Below are 20,521 nucleotides of genomic sequence, written 5' to 3' on the forward strand. Positions count from 1 at the left end.
AATTAGCCTGTTCACTTGGACTGGATGTTCCAATCAGGTTTTTGATGAGTATTCCTCAACTTTCTCAGTCTTTTTTGCCAACTGTCCCAGTTTTTTGTTTTTTCAACATGTCATAGCCATAGAATTCTAAGTAAACGATTATTTGTTAAAAACAATCAAGTTTATCAATTTGAATACTAAACATATTGTCTTTATAGTGTATTAAATTAAATATAGGTTGAACATGATTTGCAAATTATTGTTTTCTGTTTTTATTCACATTTTACACAACGTACCAACTTCAATGGAAAGGTAGGTCTACTGTAAAATGTTGTTGTTATTCTTTCGGCTTTTCCCCTCAGGTCGCCACAGCGAATCAAGTGCACCCACGATTCGCATCATTGATTTGGCAAGCATTTTTACGCCGGATGCCCTTCCTGACGCAAAATACCTTTTCGAATTTTTACTTCTCCAGAATGCCCTGTACAGTTACGTAGTTGAGAATGTAGAAGATATGTGTTTGTCTTGATGGAGACATATGGTGGTGCTGTCCAAGAAGAAGGCAGCACTCATCAGTTTTTCATCCACCTGCTTGCCACCTGGAGAGACACACAGCGAGGAATTGCGGAAGTTATGCGAGAAGCTTTTCAAGTTGCGGTAGTTGGCATTAATCCGGAAACTGAATATATATTTATCATAATAACAGCTTATACAGTATATCTATAACGTTATTTCGATCATGTTTTGATTAAATAAACTCAGTTGTTCTACTTGTCTAATTATTACTTCTGCTACAATGTGAAAACGCATTAATACCAATCAAAGAATAAAGAACCGAGCAACACTTATTTAAAATCTAAATTTATTTTGAAAGGTCATACAAGGAAATGACTCACTACTGATGTTCGTTGATGGTTATTCACGCGAACAGCGCCGTGTCAAGCAGAGAGGCTACGGACGTGTATGATGTGTTTATGTTGTTATTTTTGTTTTGTTTTGTTTTTGGTAATAAGCGGTTAAGTCTACGCTTTGTTGAATATGATATTTGTAATTTCAACAGTTACCTTCCATACAAGTTGACTGTCATGCTAATTTGCCTCGCGCTTTAGCTTGACACCATCTCCCACGGTTAGCACGGCGCTATTTAAAGGTTAGCCACTGACTACACTACCTGGGTGACCTCTTAAATGAAAATAACTTTTGTTGTTGTTGTTGTTGTTGTTGTTATTAACATCAAAATGTTAATATCTTGTTCCACATTGAAAAGTGACGTAATTGGTCGTTGTTATTACAAACTTGAATACGCTTGTATTGCGACCTATCAGCATAATTTAGCACTAGACTGAGTTCTGTTTAAAATGGGCGATGTCCTGTAAAATCGTATGCATGGTTCGAGTTAGTATTGGTAGCAGAATCCACGTTGTTATGGACCTTTAAATGGAATGTTTCAGATTCAGAAGTAAACGGACACCATTTTAATCTATTTTAACATGTTTCTATTGCTCACTCACTCTCTCACTCACACACAAACACACCCACACACACACACGCACGCACGCATACACCCCCACACACACACACACACACACACCCACACACACACACACATACACACGCACACAGCCATGTCTCCATCAATCCCACTGCAGGAGATGATCCGGGCCATTAGGTCAGCCAGGACTCAGTGCGAGGAGCGTGGTGTCATCCAGAGGGAATGTGCTGCCATCCGGGCACAATTCAGACAATCTGACAACGATGGTCGATCTCACAACCTGGCCAAGCTTCTCTATGTACACATGCTTGGCTACCCCGCACACTTTGGTCAGGTGAGAGATTTTGTGATTTCAGTGTGATGAGAACCAAACCATCGTGGCAGATGTCGCATTTGAGTATTTTCACCATGGGGGTAAAAGAAGTTTGAAATACTTGATGTACAAAATGGAATGGGTCGCACGTCAGCAAAGTTATACAGTAAGATTGCATTACATCCTCCGAGGGTACCTCTAGCCAGTTGAATAAGTACATCACCCGCCAATGCACATTCAAATCTTGCGATTTTTATTGTGTTTTGGGGGACTTTCTCCCCGTTCATTCTCCTCATAATTTTCACTCATGCAGGCAGCACTTCATCACCAAGCCACTTAATTATGCTTGTCAATTTAGTGTGTGAATCCGTGTCTGTCTCATGCTGCATACATCGGCAAACACAAATACAAAGTAATTGTGTAAAATTTTATTTTGCATTAAATCATATTCCCAATTACTGTTTATGAGCCAATTATTCTGATTTGGTATTGTTTAGTAATTTAAAAAAAACTAAACAACAATTAAGCAACATCACACAAGAGATTTTGATGTTGTACTGTGCTTTCATGAAGGACTACTGAAATCAGAGAACAATTACTGTTGAGAGGCAGAACTCAGAGGATGTGGACCATTTTAAGTTAAACAATGTCTCAAAATGATTACTTTTGATTGAAATAGTTCATTGATTAATTTAATCATTGATTAATTGTCAATTAATAGATTAATTTTGACACCTCGACATGATTTCGTTTTCCATAATATGTTCATCATTCAATTTATCAATCATCATGGTTAAATCCCTGTGGACTCTAGTGCACGACTCATGTCTCAGGCTGTAAGGAAAACCCACTAAGTGGGCCACCGAGTCCTCCCTGGTTCAAGCTTGGCTATTTTGCTATGCCTGATTTATACTTTAGACTGTGCAAAGAGATGAGGATTCCCCTTGAGGCACTTCATCTTTCATATAATTTTCATTGAGCGTTGTGGTTATTCTCCCTGTCAGATGGAGTGTGTTCGGATGATAGCCAGCCCTCGCTACAGTGAAAAGCGTGTAGGATACCTTGGAGCCATGATGCTGCTGGATGAGAAGCAAGATGCCAGTTTGCTCATCACCAATTCCATAAAAAAGTAAGTCGCCCAATCCAATCACATAGCTCATTGAGGAACTGAAAAAGAACTTTACCAGAATAGTTTAGTTGTTTGCGTTTACGATTCATTTCTTAGCTATTGTTGTCAAATGAGATTAAATTCAAGGTCCACAGTTATGATGTTATATGCGTCAAAACTGAATATTATTTTTAGAGATTATTAGCATTAGATTGTGCATATGTCTAACTGGTGATTAACCTTTTGTACCAAATGTACGCAAGAGTTATTCCAGGGGAAAAGTTTGGCGCAACATATAAGGAGAAAGTACAAATGAGAAATTCCAAAACTTTGAGGATTCCATTAATCATATAATACAGTAGTAGTCATGTGCTTGTTCTTGCCTTTCAGTGACCTGTCCCACAGTAGCCAGTATGTGCAGTCACTGGCTCTGTGCACACTCGCCTGTATCGGCTCAGCTGAGATGTGCAAAGATCTTGCCCCTGAGATTGACAGGCTGCTTCGGGCCTCCAATTCTTACATTAAGAAGAAGGTAAGGGTGGTCTCATTTTGTAGGCTGGTATCAAAAAGCAATTTTTGGCGGGTGGGGATTGGGATATGGGAGCACGAAAAAGGGTGATCTGATAATGCTGAGCTGGGTTGTGTTGTTTCATCGTTATTTATGATCTGTATTCTTTTTTTCCGCTAAGAGTTGCTTGATTACCAAACCATTCCTGGGATCCATGTGTTTATAGTGTGATAGCCATGACTTAAGGGGGAAAGATGAAAATTGTGCTCTTTATGGTGAGGAACTTGATGACATTCACTAACCAGGGTTCGTGAGGAAATCAATAACGTTCATATAGCGAGGTTCTGGGTTAAACAAGCAATTGATCATTATTCTCGGTTTATTGTTGCTGATGCTCTTCTCTTGTTTACCCAGGCTGCACTGTGTGCCATCCACATTGTTAGAAAGGTTCCAGATCTTGGGGAGCTCTTTGCCCCTACAGCTCGCTCGCTCCTGGCAGAGAAGCACCACGGTCAGTTTACCTTGGGCACCCATCGGAGGCAAACATTTACTGGACTGTTTTTGTTCAAGGTGCTGTCTGTGTTTGTCTCAAGGTGTGCTCCATGGTGCTGTAGTGCTCATCACTGTGCTGTGTGAGTGCAATCCAGAGACACTGGAGCGCTTCAGAAAGGTGCAAAGATAACACACACACACAAACACACATGCACGCATTTGAGCTGATAAAGTAAGTTCACTTGAGGAACTAACTAAAAACCATGGAACATCCACAAGAACTTGTCATTACAGTATTTACCCACTGGCCTGCAGCACTCTTCATTCTCCTATTTTTACATAGTGAAATGCTCTAAAAACATCTTCAGGGACTGTACCTCTTCTGCATTCTGGTTCACAGTGCAGGTCCTTGACTACCTGAGTTTAGCATGTCTACTTACACAGTGCCTGTGTGTATTGCAGGCAGTCCCAGATCTGGTTCGCATTATGAAAAGCTTAGTAACTTCCGGTTACTCTCCAGAGCATGACGTGGCAGGGATCAGTGATCCTTTCCTACAGGTTTGTCTACACTGTAAGACTGCAAATTTTGCACACCAGGTCAACACAGCTGAATGCGACTGAACACGACAAATGAGAACAAATTATAGTCGGCGACTCACACCCGCTCACCGCAATGGAAAAACTACGACCACTGGTGTTATTTCTGTCACCAGCTAATAATGAGATGAGCCAACGCAACATAGAGCACTTAGGCCGGGTAAGCACATAGACAATCGGGCTGTGTTTGTCTCAATGTTGCCCCTTCCTGGCTGAAGTCGTCCTGACAACCTTAATTCTAATTAGGTTGTCCTATAAGCTTAGCATTTTGTCTGAGGTCTTTTAAAAGTGGATTTGTCCCAATAATAGGGTCCAAAACCAGTCTTAAAATGGAAGTCAACCCAAGCATATTTTTTTCAAGAACATGTTCTATGCAAAAACAACTAGTTGAAACAAGGCATTCTGATAAATATTGCATTTGTGCAAAATCTTTATGCGTTTGGTGTTCTGTGATGAGATTATCAAAGCAGACCACACACTCAGTACTAGCAAAACTGTTGAATGCCGGATGATCCTTATGCGTGGAGTCTGTCACGGATAAAAAATGTTTTAAGAAAAATCTTTATGCGTGTACCAGGCCTGAGAGAGCGCAGACCTCAATCTATTTATATTAACTAAAAGGAGCTGAAGTTTCAATCCATATCCAGAATTGCTTCTAATTTGGTCTCATTGGATCTTGGAGCTGTACGAATCCTTTTAGCTATTAAGAGCATCCAACCTGATATGATGAAATTTGAGAGCTCTATGTATCTATGTTGAAAGTTATTTTCTGTGAAGATTCAAGCTTCTGGCCACGTATACACCCAAAAAATATTGTACAGTATTTAGTTACCACTGCCTGCCTAGCAATCATAAAAAATAGATCAAATATAATAAAAAATAGAAAATATCACAAACTGTCAAGATATTAAACACAAATAAAGCCCTGCCGATTTCAAAACACAAGCGCCTTCCATTCACAGGTCCGCATCTTGAGACTGCTGCGAATCCTGGGTCGCAACAACGAGGCAGCAAGCGACACCATGAATGATCTACTCGCTCAGGTTTCATTCATGCTGACAGTGCATGTATCATTGTCTCATGCTAGCTGCTAGCTGTTTAACTTCATTGTTTGCAACAGGTAACCTAATGGTTGACTTTTGTGTGCGTGTTCTGCTCTATAGGTAGCGACTAACACAGATAGCACTAAGACTGTGGGCAATGCTGTTCTATATGAGACTGTTCTCACGGTGCTGGACATCAAGTCCGAAAGTGGCCTCAGGGTGAGAGACACGTTTTAATTCACAATGCTTCCTAGTTACTATTACATGGAATAACATGGATTCATAAATGCACACTTCCTTAGATCCTGGCTGTGAACATCCTGGGCCGCTTCCTCCTGAATAACGACAGGAACATTCGGTCAGTGCAGCGGAACGGCGTTCGACCACAAATTCCTATTCCTTCGTCTCATCTCTTCCCCCATCCTCTACTTCTTTCTCTGTGCATTTTTGTTCCTCGAGGCCACTGGCAACTTCTTGACAGGTTGTCATCAGTCTGAGCTATCTCATCGCCGTGCCCTGGTATATTATCTCCGGAGCCACACTAGAAGGTCACTTTCTATCTGCTAGGCAGGGTGAAGGCTCATCAATTGTTCCTCTGGGGTTTGTTATAGTAATATTTTCCCAGCTCTTATCTTTAAGGGACATGAGGTCCCTTTACAGGGTCGTCTGGTTTTTACCTGCAGGGGCCTTTATCACTTTGTGACAAAGATGGGACAGTTTGTTTTGTTTTTAGCGTATGAGTGACAGTCCAGATGAGAAGGTGTCAAGCTTAGGGATTAACATTCTTTTATCAGAATGAAAGAAGATAGATAAATACCTGTTAATCCGCAAGGTAAATTCACAAGATTGCTATTATTATAATATTCATCATTACTATTATTAATTATTCACTAAATATTCACCTAAGATCTGGAGAGAATCATTTTCAAAAGTTTTTATCAAGGTTGTGCTTTTAACCGTTTTTAGTCAACATTAACCTGTTCCACATATTGTGTGTTTTGCTTCTCAAAATATAGAATTTATCCAACATGTTTTGGTGTCAAACTATGAAAATGCAATTGTGCGTAATAGGTTGACCCAAAAAAAAAAAAAAAAATCATGCACAGTCATAAATTGCAATTTGGGTCACGGATGAGCTGAAGCCTATCCCAGCAGACTTTGGGAAGGTCTCGACCGGCGTCGTCAATTGAGTTTATATGCATGTTTTTGGAGTGGGGGTGAAAAAACTTGGAAGCAGGGGCAGAATGTGCAAACGCCACACAAGAAGGCCGGAGCTGAGAGTTGAACTCTGAACCTCAGAACTCTGTGGCAGTCATGCTGGCCGCTACTTGCAACCACTGTGCTACCTTAGATTGAAAAATGTTACACGAAAACTAAATTTTAAAGATTTCTTTCTGTTGAATGGTGTCAATGAGTGTATACACTTTATTTCCACAATTCTGTATATCTCAGCAAAAATAGGCAAAATGTGATTTTTCAGCTTCCCCTGACTGTTTTGCAGAATTTTTGTTCTTGTGTGTTTGTTCAGATACATTGCCATGACTTCCCTGCAAAAGATTGTTGGGACAGACAACATCGCAGTGCAACGTCACAGAGGAACCATTGTGGACTGCTTGAAGGACCCGGATGCTTCTGTCAAACGGTAACTTTCCACCTGCGCATTCTTTTTTTTTTTTTTTTCTTGAAATGAACCCGTTTCAAACATGAGCTAATATGCAGATGATAATAATATTTGTTCAGCCGCGCATTGGACCTCTCCTTAGCATTGGTGTCTGCCAGCAACATCCGCTCCATGATGAAAGAGCTGCTCGTGTTCCTCCCCTCCTGCCCCGCTGAACTCAGAGCTGAAGCTACCAGCGGCATATTCCATGCTGCAGAGAGGTGAGTGAATTATGCATGCGTTACATGCACATGCTGTTTGCTTTGTAAGCTGGCATGCAAACATTCACAATTGCATGTGATTCATTAGCACTCTCTTTGCCCCAAGCAGGGATCGTTTTACTACCATTTTGTGGCACACGCCTCACTGTGTGACATTTTCTACTCTCAAAAACATTACTGTATTGTATGCTCCACTGGCAGTGTGACAATGTCGCCACGGTTTCACTATCACTTCTGTGTGTGTGTGTGTCCACGGCCATGAAGAGACAGAGGGAATTCACTGTGTTTCTGCTCTGGTCTAAAACACCATTGTGTGTGTCTGTCAGGTACGCACCCTCCCAGCGCTGGCACATTGACACCATCCTGCATGTCCTCACCACGGTAAATACTGACGCAACGTCACCCGTGTGTTGCCTTTGACAATTGTCCTGGCTTCAGTTGTGATCGCTTACTCTGATAATCAATAAAACTGACAAAATAACGCAGTATGCAATGTATTTATTATTGCTGATTTTGCCTAAACGAGCTTAGAGTTGATCACCAAAGAGGCAGTGCTCCACACTGTGTGGTCAACAATCAACAATGTTGGGCAGTTAATTTCCAAATTGTACTAGACTGTTTTTAGTTACTGTCACTTATATTGCAATATTACTGTGCATCTACTTCTGCGTTCATTTTAAATTGCTTTTATCAAAACTGCAGAACTCTTCAGACACTAAGTATGACATTTCATTTCGGTGCACTGATAGCTTTTAACAAGTCAACAACATTGCCAATTAAGACAACAGATCACAAATATTAATCTTTAAAAGTCTACTTCCCATTGAACGCCTGTTTTTTCACCAAAGTAGGCATTTCTGACCAGATTGTTTTTACAGCCACAGGCTAAGATTAGGGCACGGCCCATATGGATTTTGTGAGGTCGATGCAGGGGGTGCAACTGTGAATATATAATTAATTAAATAAAAAATAAAAAAACCTTCCTTTTATTTGCTGGAATGCGTTGCGTGGTGCAATGGATTTAATTAATGAAGTTATAAGGCCATTAATCTTTGTCATATGTGTGTTTGTGTTACAAATAGTTGAATGTGTGTCATAATTTACTATGTTTTTCTTTTATTCCCATTTTTTTTTTTTCAACAAATTTTGTGACATGGGGTTGTTTATAAGATAGTGACATGGTGAGTGTATTGACTTTGAGGCCTCTGTCTGTCTTTATGAATCGTTGGGTGGAAACCCTCATAAATGTTCCACTGCGTCAACAAGTCAAAAAAAGACCGTTTTTGTTATGTGTTGGAGGCGCATTCATTGAGTTTCTGAGGAATGGATGAAAGGACGGCATTGTTTGTGGGGGATAGGTGGTATCGTAAGGCACCTCCACCTACCTTCACGTGGATGGCCTCTATCACTCCACTTTCAAAACATCTGTCTTTTCTGTTGAGAATATATACAGTACATTTCTGTCCTCAAGATTGCTTTAACAACAAGGATAACTGTTTCTTTTTTATGTGACGCAATGTCATATAGAGCAAGCTCTATTCTTGCATCAGCAGTCATGTGTTTGAAAGTGTATTCCTACACTCCTAGGCTGGAGGTGATGTAAGAGATGAAACTGTCCCCAACCTCATCCTGCTCATCACCAACGCTTCTGAGCTTCACTGTTACACCGTCCACAAGCTTTACCGAGCGCTGCTCACTGACATCTCTCAGGTGTGTGTGTTTGTGCAGTTCTCTACTTCTGCAAAGTACCGCTAGAATGCAAGGGGTCCTCATTTTAATGACGGAGTTCAGTTCTTATGGTGGCAACGTAACACAAATTCACGGACGTCTGAATGCACCAAAGCTTGTCAATAACCTATGCTAACCCATAATTAAAGTCATAATCAAAATAAATGTTTGAAAAGGGAAACAAAAACGTATTGCCATTAAATATAATACAATCAAATGAAAAACGGTAAATATGGCAGTAAGTGTGTGCCATGTGTCGCATGATTTTGATTTCTTACTTCGCTGTGCAAGCAATTGCATTGTATGACATTTGTAACCTTGGGTCATTGTAAACCAAGGACAGCCTGTAATAACATACACTTAAATGTTTGATTATCCTCAGGCCTTGTTCAATTGCGTTACCTTTTCATCTTGTTCATGGTCATTTACAGGGTTCCCGTGGATCCTGAAAGTCTTAAAAGGCTTTTGAGTCCATGAATCTAAAAGAGGCCTTAACTCGTTCACTGCCATTGACGTATTTATTTGTCTTTTCACAGTCCAGCCATTCAATCCCAGAAACTTTATATATTTTTTAAATATTTTTTTCAAATGTTAGGGTCAAAGGGGATCTGAAAATGTCTGGCAGTGAATGAGTTAATTGGCATCAAAATGGTTTAAATTAATCTTTCAGATGTCTTAAAAAATGTTAACACATGAGAAGTAGGATGTTACGATGTTAAATAGTCTCAAATCTCAAAAGAAATAAACATTCTTAAATTTAGATTTATTGAATGACTTTGAGTAGCGTAATCATGACAACGGAACCAACAAAACAATGGTGTGGTTTTCTTTTAAGAGCGGATACACATCATGTATGCACAGTACAGTAGCGACTTTGGACAACGTGGGAGATTGAAAACAGTGTAGTTGGTCTTGAATTTCATTTCAAAAAGAATTTAAAAAATATAAAATTCTTGAATTTTTCATTCTTTAAGCTGTAGTGGGAACCTTGTTTTAGTTACATATACATTTTTATGGGGTGTTTTTGCTTCTTGTACTGCATCATTGTTTTAACTAATATTAGTTTTGTCATTAGCAACAGATATCCAATCAATTTTTTGAACCCTTCAAATTCCCAGTCCGTTGCATCACGCACAGCTTTAAAACAAACTCTAAAATATTTGTTTACATATTCTCAGTACCACCTTTTTTTCTCATATTGCTAATGTAGTAGTACGTATTCTTATATTAAAATGTAATTCTTCTTAATGGTCAGTAGAGCGTGTCGCCACTTCTTAAAATCAAAATTGTTATGTGTTTGCTCCATTGAAGTGCAGTAAGCCATTAAATGCGCCTTTTGGAAGCTGAGACAATGGTTTGAAATAGCTAAAGCTAGAATTTTTGTCACAGCTCTTCTATTGGCTCTCATTAGATGTGACATACATACGGTAACAAATTGCCCAGTGATCGGTTTTGAACCTGTTACAATAATTGCTATTGGCCACTATCTCTACACCTTTGTCAAAACACAATCGTGTACATACGTTTTTATGGATGTCTGCAGCAACCACTGGTTCAGGTGGCATGCTGGTGCGTTGGAGAGTATGGGGACCTGCTACTCAGAGGAGAGTGTCAGGAGATGGAACCCGTTGAGGTCAATGGAGCACCCGGTTTTATGATTAATCTGTTGTTTGTGGATAACACTTTTTTTAATTCACTATTGTTAATTATTCCAATTAGGTGACAGCGGACAGTGTCCTGCATGCCTTGGAAACAGTTCTGCAGTCTCACATGTCCACTCCAACGACAAGGGGCTTTGCTCTCACTGCCACCATGAAACTGAGCACCCGTATCAATGACAATGTCGAGTAAGACACACTTGTTTTGTTTTTTTAATCACTTTGTGTCATTGATTGTATTATAGGATTGCATCGCATATTTTTATATTCATTTTTAAATTGGGGAAAATCTAATAAACCCTGCCATCCCATTTCCATATTCCCATGTCTCACTTTTTTTTTTTTTTTTTAGTCGAATAAGAAGCATCGTAAGCATTTACGGCAGCTGTATTGATGTGGAGCTCCAGCAGAGGGCAGTGGAATACAACGCGCTCTTCAAAAAATATGACCACATGAGGTTTGTGAGGATTTTAATGTTGGAAGGGGGAAAGTCTACTGTAATCCCAGGAGGACCAGCGTAGATCTTCTCCTGGAAGTGTTGAAATGTTCACTGTGTCCACAGGGCAGCAGTGCTGGAGAGAATGCCTGTGATTGAGAGGAACTCTCCAGGCCATACCAATGGAGACTCGATGGGGGATGTCATCAAAGTGGTGGAGGTGGACAAGGTGAAGCAGAGAGAGGCCCCACTGCCACAACAACCTGCAAAACAGGTGACGTTCGCAGGCTTTTAGAGCACATGCATGATACCACGTTCAATGCACTTCTCATTATAAAGAATATGAGTGCACCTCACAAATGTGAGTTGTCTGTGCTATCTTAATTGTGAGTTTGTGCTTGTGTATTTAAGTATGCAACATGGATGGCGTTTATTTATGTAAAGCATCTCTCCGGGCTGAACATGATTTCATCTTTGTGTGTTATGCTAACTCAATGGAAATTAAACTCAGCTAACCAACCAGTTTATATGTCATGTTCTGCCATCTGTCAGATCTCCTGGTGAGTCAGAACTTGTGAATTTAGTCCGCCAACATGGCTGCCATTGTTTTGTATCAGTCTTTTCCCATTTGCATATCTGTAAAAAGAACTGAGTTCCATCACAGTTTATTTAATATTCTATATTCTTAGGAATGTGGCTTAGGAATGAGCAATGATGCATGGACTTTTTCTTTCCTCTTGACTTTTCTCAAGGTATGCGATCTTTTGGACCTGCTCGGGGACTCTGAGGAGTCCGCTCAGGCCAGTCCAGCTCAGGGAAGCACCGTACCCATCCAGTCCACAAACACTGCCAAGCCTGCTGGAGGGGACCTTCTGGATCTGTTGGGCGGCTTTGAGCCCACCCCAACGGCGCCAGGTTTGGGTCCTACACACACTTGATTACACAGATGGACGGAAATCCACTTCTGTCAGTGCTTAGTCTGTCTTCTTTTTTTTAAGTTTCCCGTCTGACGCAGCGATCGCGGACCGGTTCATACTAGTCTATAACCTTCGCGAACCGGCACCTTTTCACCGCCCGGTTGGGGTGCAGGGTTGGAAATGCAATGCTACATTAAACTAGAATCCACAGTTGTTGTTTTTTCACCAGTATTGTATTACTTTTTAGCCTTAGCAATGCAGTTAGCCACCCAAGTAGGCCTCTCTCAAGGCACTTACTTTTGTTGATGAATCACTTTTGATTCACCTGTCGCCGTAAATCCATATTTCAAGTAGATCTTCTGATGTTGTCTGTAAAATTCCCCTTTCTTTTTCTTCTTGGGCATAGGCTCTTGTGTTGCGTTCTCAATGGGTCTTTTACCCATTGCAAAGACATTTTTAAAACATCTGTTCATTTTACTCATTTTGCTACCTTGTGTATTTAATATTAGCGTTATGCGACCGAGACCACTTGGCATGCGTCAAGGGTCAGTCATCATGTAAAACGGAGAGAATCTAGTCACCTTTCAAAATAGACTATTTTTCAGCATTGGATAATAAATAAACCGGAAGTACTGTAAGGTTTTTGTTTCTGTGTTTCATCTGTGCAGCCTGCCACGGCCCGGTCCAAAATGGCCCATGGCCCGGTACCGGTCCGCGGCCTGGTGGTTGGGGGCCCCTGGTCTAATGTCAGCAAAACAGGCGTCCGTCAGCGACTGACACACAGACCGCTCTGTCGGAATGCCCCCCTCCGGCAATTAGCATGACCTTTGCGTATTTTCTCATCATCCCTTTGTGAGAATGATACTTGTCAGAAATGTAGCTTATTCGCTGCCACGGAGACGGTGATTACTGACTGAGGAGCGACGCCGCAATGTGTTTAGCCAAACTTAGACCTCCCACTAAGCTCAGTAGGTATTATAAGCTTTTTGTGATTGTCTCGGCGGTTGATTCTCAGCTTTTTTTTATTTACTGCGTTTTGACGAGGTGCAAAATGCAAATTTGGTGCAAATATGCTCAAGGAGTAATGTTTTTTGGGGGTCTGTACCACATTATCATGTTGCTTTTGTTTCATAGCCCCTGCAGTGACAGTGTATGAGAAGAACGGTGTAACTTTGACGCTCAGCTGTGAGAAACAGTCCGACTCCAGCGTGACGGTAACCCTGAAAGGCTGCAACAACTCAGACTCGGACATCACAAGCTTTGCTCTCCAGGCAGCTGTGCCAAAGGTTTGTTGCCTTTTCATCATATTTTCAAGAAACTGAGCGCTTGAGACACAATTGTGATGTATTAGTGTCCTAAATAAAAATAATTTATGGTTATTTTTTATGTTTCGTCATTTGACTCAGAGTTGTGAGCTTTCAAAAATGATGAGCAAACAGTTGCTTCAAGCTGTTGTTTACAGCCTAGGTGCGTTTCAAACATTTTGTGACTTATCGGAACCCATTTGAGCATTTATTTAATAACCATTTAATTCACTCTTTGTCATAACTAGAGAGTTCAGCTCACTGAGTAGAAACACTTCATTTGGCATACAGTACTAGTAGGACAACTACGTTAGTTGTAAGGCAAAACTATACTAGTTGGCATCTGCGCACCACTAGTATATGGAGAATTTTCCAAGAACCTCACACTACTTCAACATACATAACCAGTTTCCGATTTTAGAGTGACATGGTGTGTTGGGCATGTAAATGACAGCGGCGGGCAGTCCGTCAGCACCGACGGAAGGTGGACGGACTGACGATTGACCGAAACTTTGAAACACTGACGGAAGCGATTTTTGGCCCTCACCCGAACGAACCATCACGGGTAGACTTCAAGTATAGACTTCATCAGGTACAACACCTCCCTGCATAGCCCCGCTGCCCTGCAGATGTTCTCCACAGCCGGTGACATCCTCAGGCCAAAGAGGGGCGCCCATGTCCCTTGTTGGGGAGGATGAGCAATAATAATCTTTTTTTTTTTTGGTGTGTAAAATGATCCAAACTCTTTCTAAATGGATAACATTGTCTGCGGTTACCCTTGTAAATGTGTTTTTTTGTTTTTTTACAGACTGTCCTAAAATAGCGGTGGCTAACTAATTTACCGGTGACAGAAGCACGGTTAAAATAACGGCGACGGACTGACGACTTATCAACTGGGCCGACCTGAAATAACAACAGACTGATGAGGACTGGCGGGCCGGCCGCTGGCGAATGACGAATGTTTACTGACATGCCCACCACTGATGACATAAGCGAACACAATGCATGTTTAAGGTGTCCACATCCGTGTATTTGATGGTTTCAGAGTGTCCACTTGCACATGAAGGCCCCAAGTGGAGACACTCTTCCTGCAAGAGGCTTAGCTCATGTGACCCAGTTGGTACTTCTCAACAATCTAAACAAGGTGAGACACATGGCTACCTTTTATCATCTTTTCACATTCTAATGGTAGAATTTCTTCAACTCAACCGTGGAGGGAATATGTCATGCAAGTGTCATCTCACCCACTTCCTCCAGGTCAACCTTAAAATGAGGATACGGATATCTTACTCAAGTCGAGGATCTTCCATTCAGGACACGGTTCAGATTGATTCCTTTCCTGGGCTTTCCTGATTGACACCTGTCAGTCTACCATTGGACCTCCACACTACCATTCCTCAGATTCCTGATTTGGTTGTTTACACTAATGTTGAACTGATCATAGAGAACACATCATCTATTTGATAATGAATTCTCTACTTTGGAATACATAAAAACACTCAAGTATTGGTGGTTTCCAATATCGACTGGCTACAATGTCACCCTTGCTGTAATATTCAGGGGGTTCACCGATACTGTTGTTGATTTAACCTGTAATGATTTTGACGTTTCTTTTACTTTACTAGATATTGAATGTCTTGTAGCACTCCCATGTAATTTTTCAATGAATTGGTAAACGGCTCACAAATGAACTATCACTACTCCACCATATCGTCACTCACAGCTCCCCTCTTTTCCTGTGCCTTCCATCTTTTTTGTGCTCAAAGGTTTTTCCTATTTTAGTAATCAATTACATTGCAATCAGCATTTCAATTACTTGATAAATCATGTAAAACCTCTTGAAAAATAGACATTTGTTGATTATTAAATATGTTACAAGTACTGTATTGTATAAATTGCTCTCAATATTTTCTTTTAAAGCCCAATGCACTTCCGATTTTCTAAGAGAAGACGGCTGGAGTACTTTCAGAAGTCCTTAAAAAACTGGAAATCCTGAGTGTCTGCAGTGGTGTTCTAAATGGATGTTCAAACTGTTGCAGATCTAAGAACGTTTTTCAAGTGTTCGGATTCACGCTCATCATTTTCTAATAAAGACAGGACAGTTTCAGCACGTTAAGCAGCAATGTGTATTGGTTCTCTTATTTGACCAGTGTGTGCATTGGAGGAAGGTGCAAAACTCAACTTGAGCATTTATTCACAAGCAATAATTACCACAGCATTGTTAAAACTCTGCATGAGTGCCTATATGAATGGGGCAAACTCAGAATGCCAATGTGGGTTACAAAAACATTCACAAGGAGAACACAACCTTTTTTTTTGTCTGGGGGGGTTGATTTTGTTTTTGTCATAACGGTTAAATGATGTCAGGACACCTAAAGCATTGGCACACAGCTGGCATCGCGTTGAGCACCGTTCATGACGAGATGAGTTGTACGTTAGGTGTGTGGTACGCCTTCCCTCCCCTTAGTGCCAACACCAGATGGAGAACCGAGCCTCCCTGGATTTTGTAGTCTGCTGCCGTCTTCTCATCGTTCCTGAAAATATGACAATGTGCTTCATATGATTGCAGTTCAGGAAAACATTCTTCACCGTGAAAGAGCTCACATTTGTTTTCCACTGTAGATGAGTCTTTGTTGCTGAGGGGGTATGCCTTCCTTTTCTTCAACCCTTTCTTTAATTCGCTCCACCTAGAAAGCCAAGCAACATTTTGAGACATGCTTAGGTATTTTCAATTTCATTTATGACACGTTTTTTCAAATGCCATTCATTACCTTGTCTGTGGGCTCAATGTCAATTTCTATTTCTTTCCCAGTCAGAGTCTGAAATAGAATGAACACATACTGTAAGACCTGGCATGATCAAGTTGCACAAATCAAATTGGCATCTTTTGAGTTTGTGCCAGAAATCTCGTTATCTATGATTGTGATTGCTATGTAGAACAAGATCTCTTATTTTAACGCCATGGCGGCAGAACTGGGGGGGCCTTCACGTCCACCCAACGGGAAGTTTCTCACTTTTCAGTTTTAAACTCTACAAAGTACAGCATACAGAATACTACGTCACAGCAACATTTGAGATGCCAATTGTAACTTACTTCACCGATGGGTAACGAATCCACACAACAAACGTATTGTTTATAACAAATACCGCCGCCAAAGTGGAAGCTACATAACATAAGCTACAAAATGAAACGGTGATCTTGTTTGAAAGGATCCCTCCAAAGAGGAACCCTTCGTGTTTTACTTAAAATGACAAACGACTTACCTTCACTTTGATCAGCATTATGAAAGAGGAATATGACACAAGTTTAAATTATGTGAACATGGAATGAATAAAGCGATTTAGTAGTGTGAGTACTTCCAAACTGGTCGCCGGGATAATTCAGGACTACTTCCTGTGTAACACACTAAACGTTCCGGGAGTGACGTCACAAACTCTTCTTCCTTACTTTCCGCTTTTTAGGATTATTTTACGTTACCGAATGATGATTTAACGTGACTTCACATTATTGGAACAGTTTACCACTCAAAACAAAGTAGGTCCTATTGAATGGTAGATGCACAAGCTAAGTCCAGGTAATTAAAAAAAAAAAACACGCACAGAAATAATAATATCATCATCGTAATAATAATAAAAGAAATAAGATACAGTAAAATAACGTAGCCTACTGTACAGAACTAAAAACATTTAATAGGATTCAGCCTATTAAAACAAAAAAATACATGAAATAAAAAAATTAAAATGCTTGGACAGCCCAATCACAATATTTATTGGGATTTTTTTTAAATACACAGATAAATATTATTGATGAACAATGTATTTAGTATGTAGCATTTACATTGTCAAGAGTCCTCTAATATTTGTTGCATTCATTTTGTCGTTTTCCCCTAAAATTGTTTAATTAATAAATTAATTTACTTTTTACATTTTATTCGTGCATGTAATGTTATTCATGTATCAGAAATTAAAATATGAATAAATCAAGATATTTTACATATGCATTCGTTTTGAATATTGTATCAAATGACTGGTTAATAGATTTTTTTTAATTATAGTTTGTAGTAATAAGAAACAATTTTACATGTTTTTTCACCCTTCTACACTTACTTCAAATGACCTGAGCCCCCTGTGTGGTTGGCAAATCAAGTGAACACAAAGGTTTCTCCACTTGCTAGGAAGTGTGTACACAGGCGTTCTAAAAGCCTTTACTTGCTCCCCCACAGATGTTTGTCATTGGTATGATTAGACAGGAAGTGTGTATATAATTCCACTTGCAAAGTGCATTGGCTCATTTAGCCATGCTTCTCCATCTCTTCTTAGGTGTGGCCCTCTTGGCTGTTTTTGCAACAGCTGACGATGAAGGTATTGAACACATGTGCTTTGTTTGTGATCATGGTGTACAACTTTTCCCATCGGACTCCTTTCTTTACAGCTATCAAAATAGACTGTTGGGAAGACTCTGTAAACATCACATGGAGGGTCACTCAGGAGCTGATGCCATACTCAACCCGTCTTTTCCTTGGAAACTGCATACGGTCGAGTGTTACTAGTTTGCCGACAGGAGATTGGGAACTGCGTTTTGATTACAAATTCAAAGACTGTAAATTTAAAAAAAAGGTAAGAGTGTAATGAAAGATCTGAATCATCAGAAGCATTTTGACGAGTCTGTCTTTCATAGATAAAAGGAAAACATCTTATCTATCAAAATACATTGACCTACAAGCCTGGAGCAAAGTCAGAACCGCCAGCTTATGAGTATTTCTTTGAATGTGTCCAGAAAAGGTCTAGTATGCAGTAGTTTGATGTCCAGTGTTTTTCAGATATGATTTGAAATATATCCCCTGCATGTTTTAGGCCAGAAGGGTGGATTCCTTCATTCCTGAACCCAGGTGCCAGTGTTTCTACAGGGCGGGGTGGCCTCGTCTTCCATATGGCGCTCCTCAATGGTGATTCCTCACCTCTATATGAAACTTCTCATAAAACGTGCATATACTGAGTCCTAACATCCTCCCATACAGAACAACTGTCAGGCATAGCAAAATCCAATGTAATCCCGCTGGGCTCGTTCATGCCTATCTGGGCGGCTGTGGAGCAGAAAGCCCATCAACCGTTACGTCTGTTCATGGAGGAATGTGTCGCAGCACCAACTGCAGAGCTGCAGCCACAACATCAGATATACCCCATTATTCTCAACAAAGGGTAGGTTTTGCGTTGCTTTCACAGTTATTTATCTAAAAGCTGGATTTGGATTATCTTTCTACAGATGTCTTTCACAAAGTGTCAAAGGAAATTCAGCGTTCATTCCTCGATACCATTCATCTGCACTTGTCCTTTCCCTGCAGTCGTTCATGCTTGGCGTAGGAAAGGTGAGCTGTTAAACTACCACTAAGCAGTGATTTAATTTTAAAAAAACTCACTCTCACTTCAGGTGTACATCCACTGCAAACTTGTTGCGTGGGATCCTGAAGTCCTTGACGAAAGCAAGAAAGCTTGTCAATATTCAAAGGAGAAGGGCGGGCAAGTGTTGCGCTGAGCATTTTTTGGTTTTAAATGAATCCCCCATGCATGTATTTTTAGACTTAAACCTCATCCAAATGTCATATTTGTAGATGGGAATTGCTAGATGACCCATCCCAGAACAACCTGTGTAGCTGCTGTGAGAATACCTGCAGAACCCGGCTCAAGAGAGGAAGTGAATGGAGTATGTGGGGGGGGGAAACAAAACACTTGACTAATTTGAGTTGAACCTCCACTTTAATTTTTTTTTTCCACCTCTCCTTAGAATCCCATGGGCTGAGTCAACTTTCTGTGTTGGGACCTTTGGTTATCGTGGATACGTCTGCCCGAAGAAGTCTGGTCGCCTAAAAAGGAGATGGGGTTCTTTATGTACTTCTGATAAGCATGTAGATAAGAGAATAAAATACTCTTGGACCCAATGTGACTGTTTCAATGAATTTGATCCAATTTGTAATGTCTCACGTTAATTTTTGTGGTAGCTTCACTGAGTCTCCTCCCCAACCACAAGGCTGTAGGGCGAAGATTGACCTGTAAGGCAGCAGACTGCCAGAAAACTACAAATGGTGGTAACAGATGAAATTTAAGCTTGGATATGCAATGGCTTATCTGGTAGTGCCAGTATGACTTGGGAGATGTTATATAAATACACAACACTGACATAATTTGGACATTCAAGGACAAAGGGTCAAAACGTCAAATGCATTGACATTAAGCTTGACAGAATGTGAAACTATAAACTGCCAAACTCAAACCTTTGAGCCGCGATTGGTCGTTACCAATTACCTTGAGCTCTGACCAATTGATGTCATTTTCAGTAGGGTTGGGCGATACCAGTGATTTTGTATTCAATCCGACACAAAGTAATACTGGACCAAATATCGTGAAATAAATCTGATATTGATACTAGAAGTGACACCCTGATCATTCTTCATCCAATCAAATTTGTAGACAAAGTTCTGGTGGGCGGGACCAGAGCCAGCAGGCTGTTTCAGGCGGAAAGGCAGAAAGCTCTTTGCCCTTGGCGACATAGCGAAAATTCTGATTGGATGACAATACAACCTTATATATGAATTAAATGCAATTATCGATACTGTATCTTGAGGATCGATACTTAAAATTGAGCACTGTGGATCAAAATATCGCTATTTTGGTATCGATCCGCCCATCCTTAATTTTCAGTCAACAGCAGGTGGCAAAATCCCTGCCCTCGAGATGTATAAAAAATGTGTGGATAGCATAGAACTTAAAGAAAACCTTTGAGTTGACTTCCAATTCAAAATTTGCCATTAATATGAAAGTAATATTCATTGAGCAGCACAACAATTATCCACCAATTCCTCTATTTTCTATTCCACTTAATCGTGTTCAGGGCTGCATGGAGCTGGAGCCTGTCCCATGGCCAAAAAGATACAACATCCTGGACCCCAGTTATTCATACTGTACTGAGACAGACAACTATTCACTCTATTCACACAGTCACCCAGTGGGAACTGAACTCATGCTGCCTGCACCAAAGTCAGGCGAATGTACCACTAATCACTATCATAG

General features: G+C 40.5%; 3 protein-coding genes across 4 annotated transcripts; 2 read left to right on the plus strand and 1 right to left on the minus strand.

The window, feature by feature from the left end:
* Nucleotides 1-867: 867 nt before the first annotated feature.
* On the plus strand, nt 868-15,579 carry ap1g2 (adaptor related protein complex 1 subunit gamma 2). 2 transcript variants are annotated; one of them, XM_086042804.1, is made up of 22 exons: nt 868-940; nt 1,603-1,805; nt 2,789-2,913; nt 3,283-3,424; nt 3,815-3,911; nt 3,994-4,070; nt 4,355-4,450; nt 5,452-5,532; nt 5,653-5,751; nt 5,835-5,890; nt 7,061-7,174; nt 7,273-7,413; nt 7,740-7,794; nt 9,001-9,123; nt 10,685-10,774; nt 10,861-10,988; nt 11,152-11,256; nt 11,362-11,509; nt 11,988-12,150; nt 13,287-13,438; nt 14,502-14,600; nt 14,714-15,579. In XM_086042804.1, exons 2-22 carry the CDS (start codon nt 1,605-1,607, stop codon nt 14,807-14,809), a joined length of 2,388 nt encoding a protein of 795 aa, XP_085898930.1. In that variant the 5' UTR covers nt 868-940; nt 1,603-1,604; the 3' UTR covers nt 14,810-15,579. The 2 variants fall into 2 exon arrangements, with proteins under 2 accessions (XP_085898930.1, XP_085898929.1); XM_086042803.1 differs by having other exon boundaries at nt 888-1,129.
* A 54-nt stretch (nt 15,580-15,633) lies between these two features.
* nedd8l (NEDD8 ubiquitin like modifier, like) lies at nt 15,634-16,883 on the minus strand. Its single transcript, XM_086042806.1, has 4 exons — nt 16,721-16,883; nt 16,228-16,275; nt 16,061-16,143; nt 15,634-15,990 (listed from the first exon to the last, which is right to left on the minus strand). The coding sequence occupies exons 1-4, from the start codon at nt 16,736-16,738 to the stop codon at nt 15,870-15,872; spliced, it is 270 nt and encodes an 89-aa protein (XP_085898932.1). The 5' UTR covers nt 16,739-16,883; the 3' UTR covers nt 15,634-15,869.
* Nucleotides 16,884-17,652: 769 nt separating this feature from the next.
* zp3f.2 (zona pellucida glycoprotein 3f, tandem duplicate 2) lies at nt 17,653-19,392 on the plus strand. Its single transcript, XM_086042805.1, has 9 exons — nt 17,653-17,818; nt 17,889-18,073; nt 18,135-18,238; nt 18,311-18,402; nt 18,475-18,655; nt 18,720-18,822; nt 18,885-18,973; nt 19,066-19,157; nt 19,239-19,392. The coding sequence occupies exons 1-9, from the start codon at nt 17,755-17,757 to the stop codon at nt 19,319-19,321; spliced, it is 993 nt and encodes a 330-aa protein (XP_085898931.1). The 5' UTR covers nt 17,653-17,754; the 3' UTR covers nt 19,322-19,392.
* The last annotated feature ends 1,129 nt before the right edge of the window (nt 19,393-20,521 follow it).

This window comes from Filicampus tigris, chromosome 10 (genome assembly GCF_054856515.1).
Source record: "Filicampus tigris isolate MCC_2025a chromosome 10, RoL_Ftig_1.0, whole genome shotgun sequence".
Lineage (NCBI taxonomy): Eukaryota > Metazoa > Chordata > Actinopteri > Syngnathiformes > Syngnathidae > Filicampus > Filicampus tigris.

What these genes read in the sequence shown, in the direction of transcription:
- nedd8l (XM_086042806.1), bottom strand. An exon ending in ACATTGAGCCCACAGACAAG is followed by an intron (nt 16,144 to 16,227) that starts GTAATGAATGGC and finishes TTGGCTTTCTAG; the next exon opens with GTGGAGCGAATTAAAGAAAG. An exon ending in ATCTACAGTGGAAAACAAAT is followed by an intron (nt 15,991 to 16,060) that starts GTGAGCTCTTTC and finishes TCATATTTTCAG; the next exon opens with GAACGATGAGAAGACGGCAG.
- zp3f.2 (XM_086042805.1), top strand. Translation starts at nt 17,755, where the DNA reads ATGCTTCTCCATCTCTTCTTAGGTGTGGCCCTCTTGGCTGTTTTTGCA. An exon ending in CCATATGGCGCTCCTCAATG is followed by an intron (nt 18,403 to 18,474) that starts GTGATTCCTCAC and finishes CCTCCCATACAG; the next exon opens with AACAACTGTCAGGCATAGCA. An exon ending in CCCATTATTCTCAACAAAGG is followed by an intron (nt 18,656 to 18,719) that starts GTAGGTTTTGCG and finishes ATCTTTCTACAG; the next exon opens with ATGTCTTTCACAAAGTGTCA.
- ap1g2 (XM_086042804.1), top strand. Translation starts at nt 1,605, where the DNA reads ATGTCTCCATCAATCCCACTGCAGGAGATGATCCGGGCCATTAGGTCA. An exon ending in AGTCCGAAAGTGGCCTCAGG is followed by an intron (nt 5,752 to 5,834) that starts GTGAGAGACACG and finishes ACACTTCCTTAG; the next exon opens with ATCCTGGCTGTGAACATCCT. An exon ending in TCCAGGCAGCTGTGCCAAAG is followed by an intron (nt 13,439 to 14,501) that starts GTTTGTTGCCTT and finishes TGATGGTTTCAG; the next exon opens with AGTGTCCACTTGCACATGAA.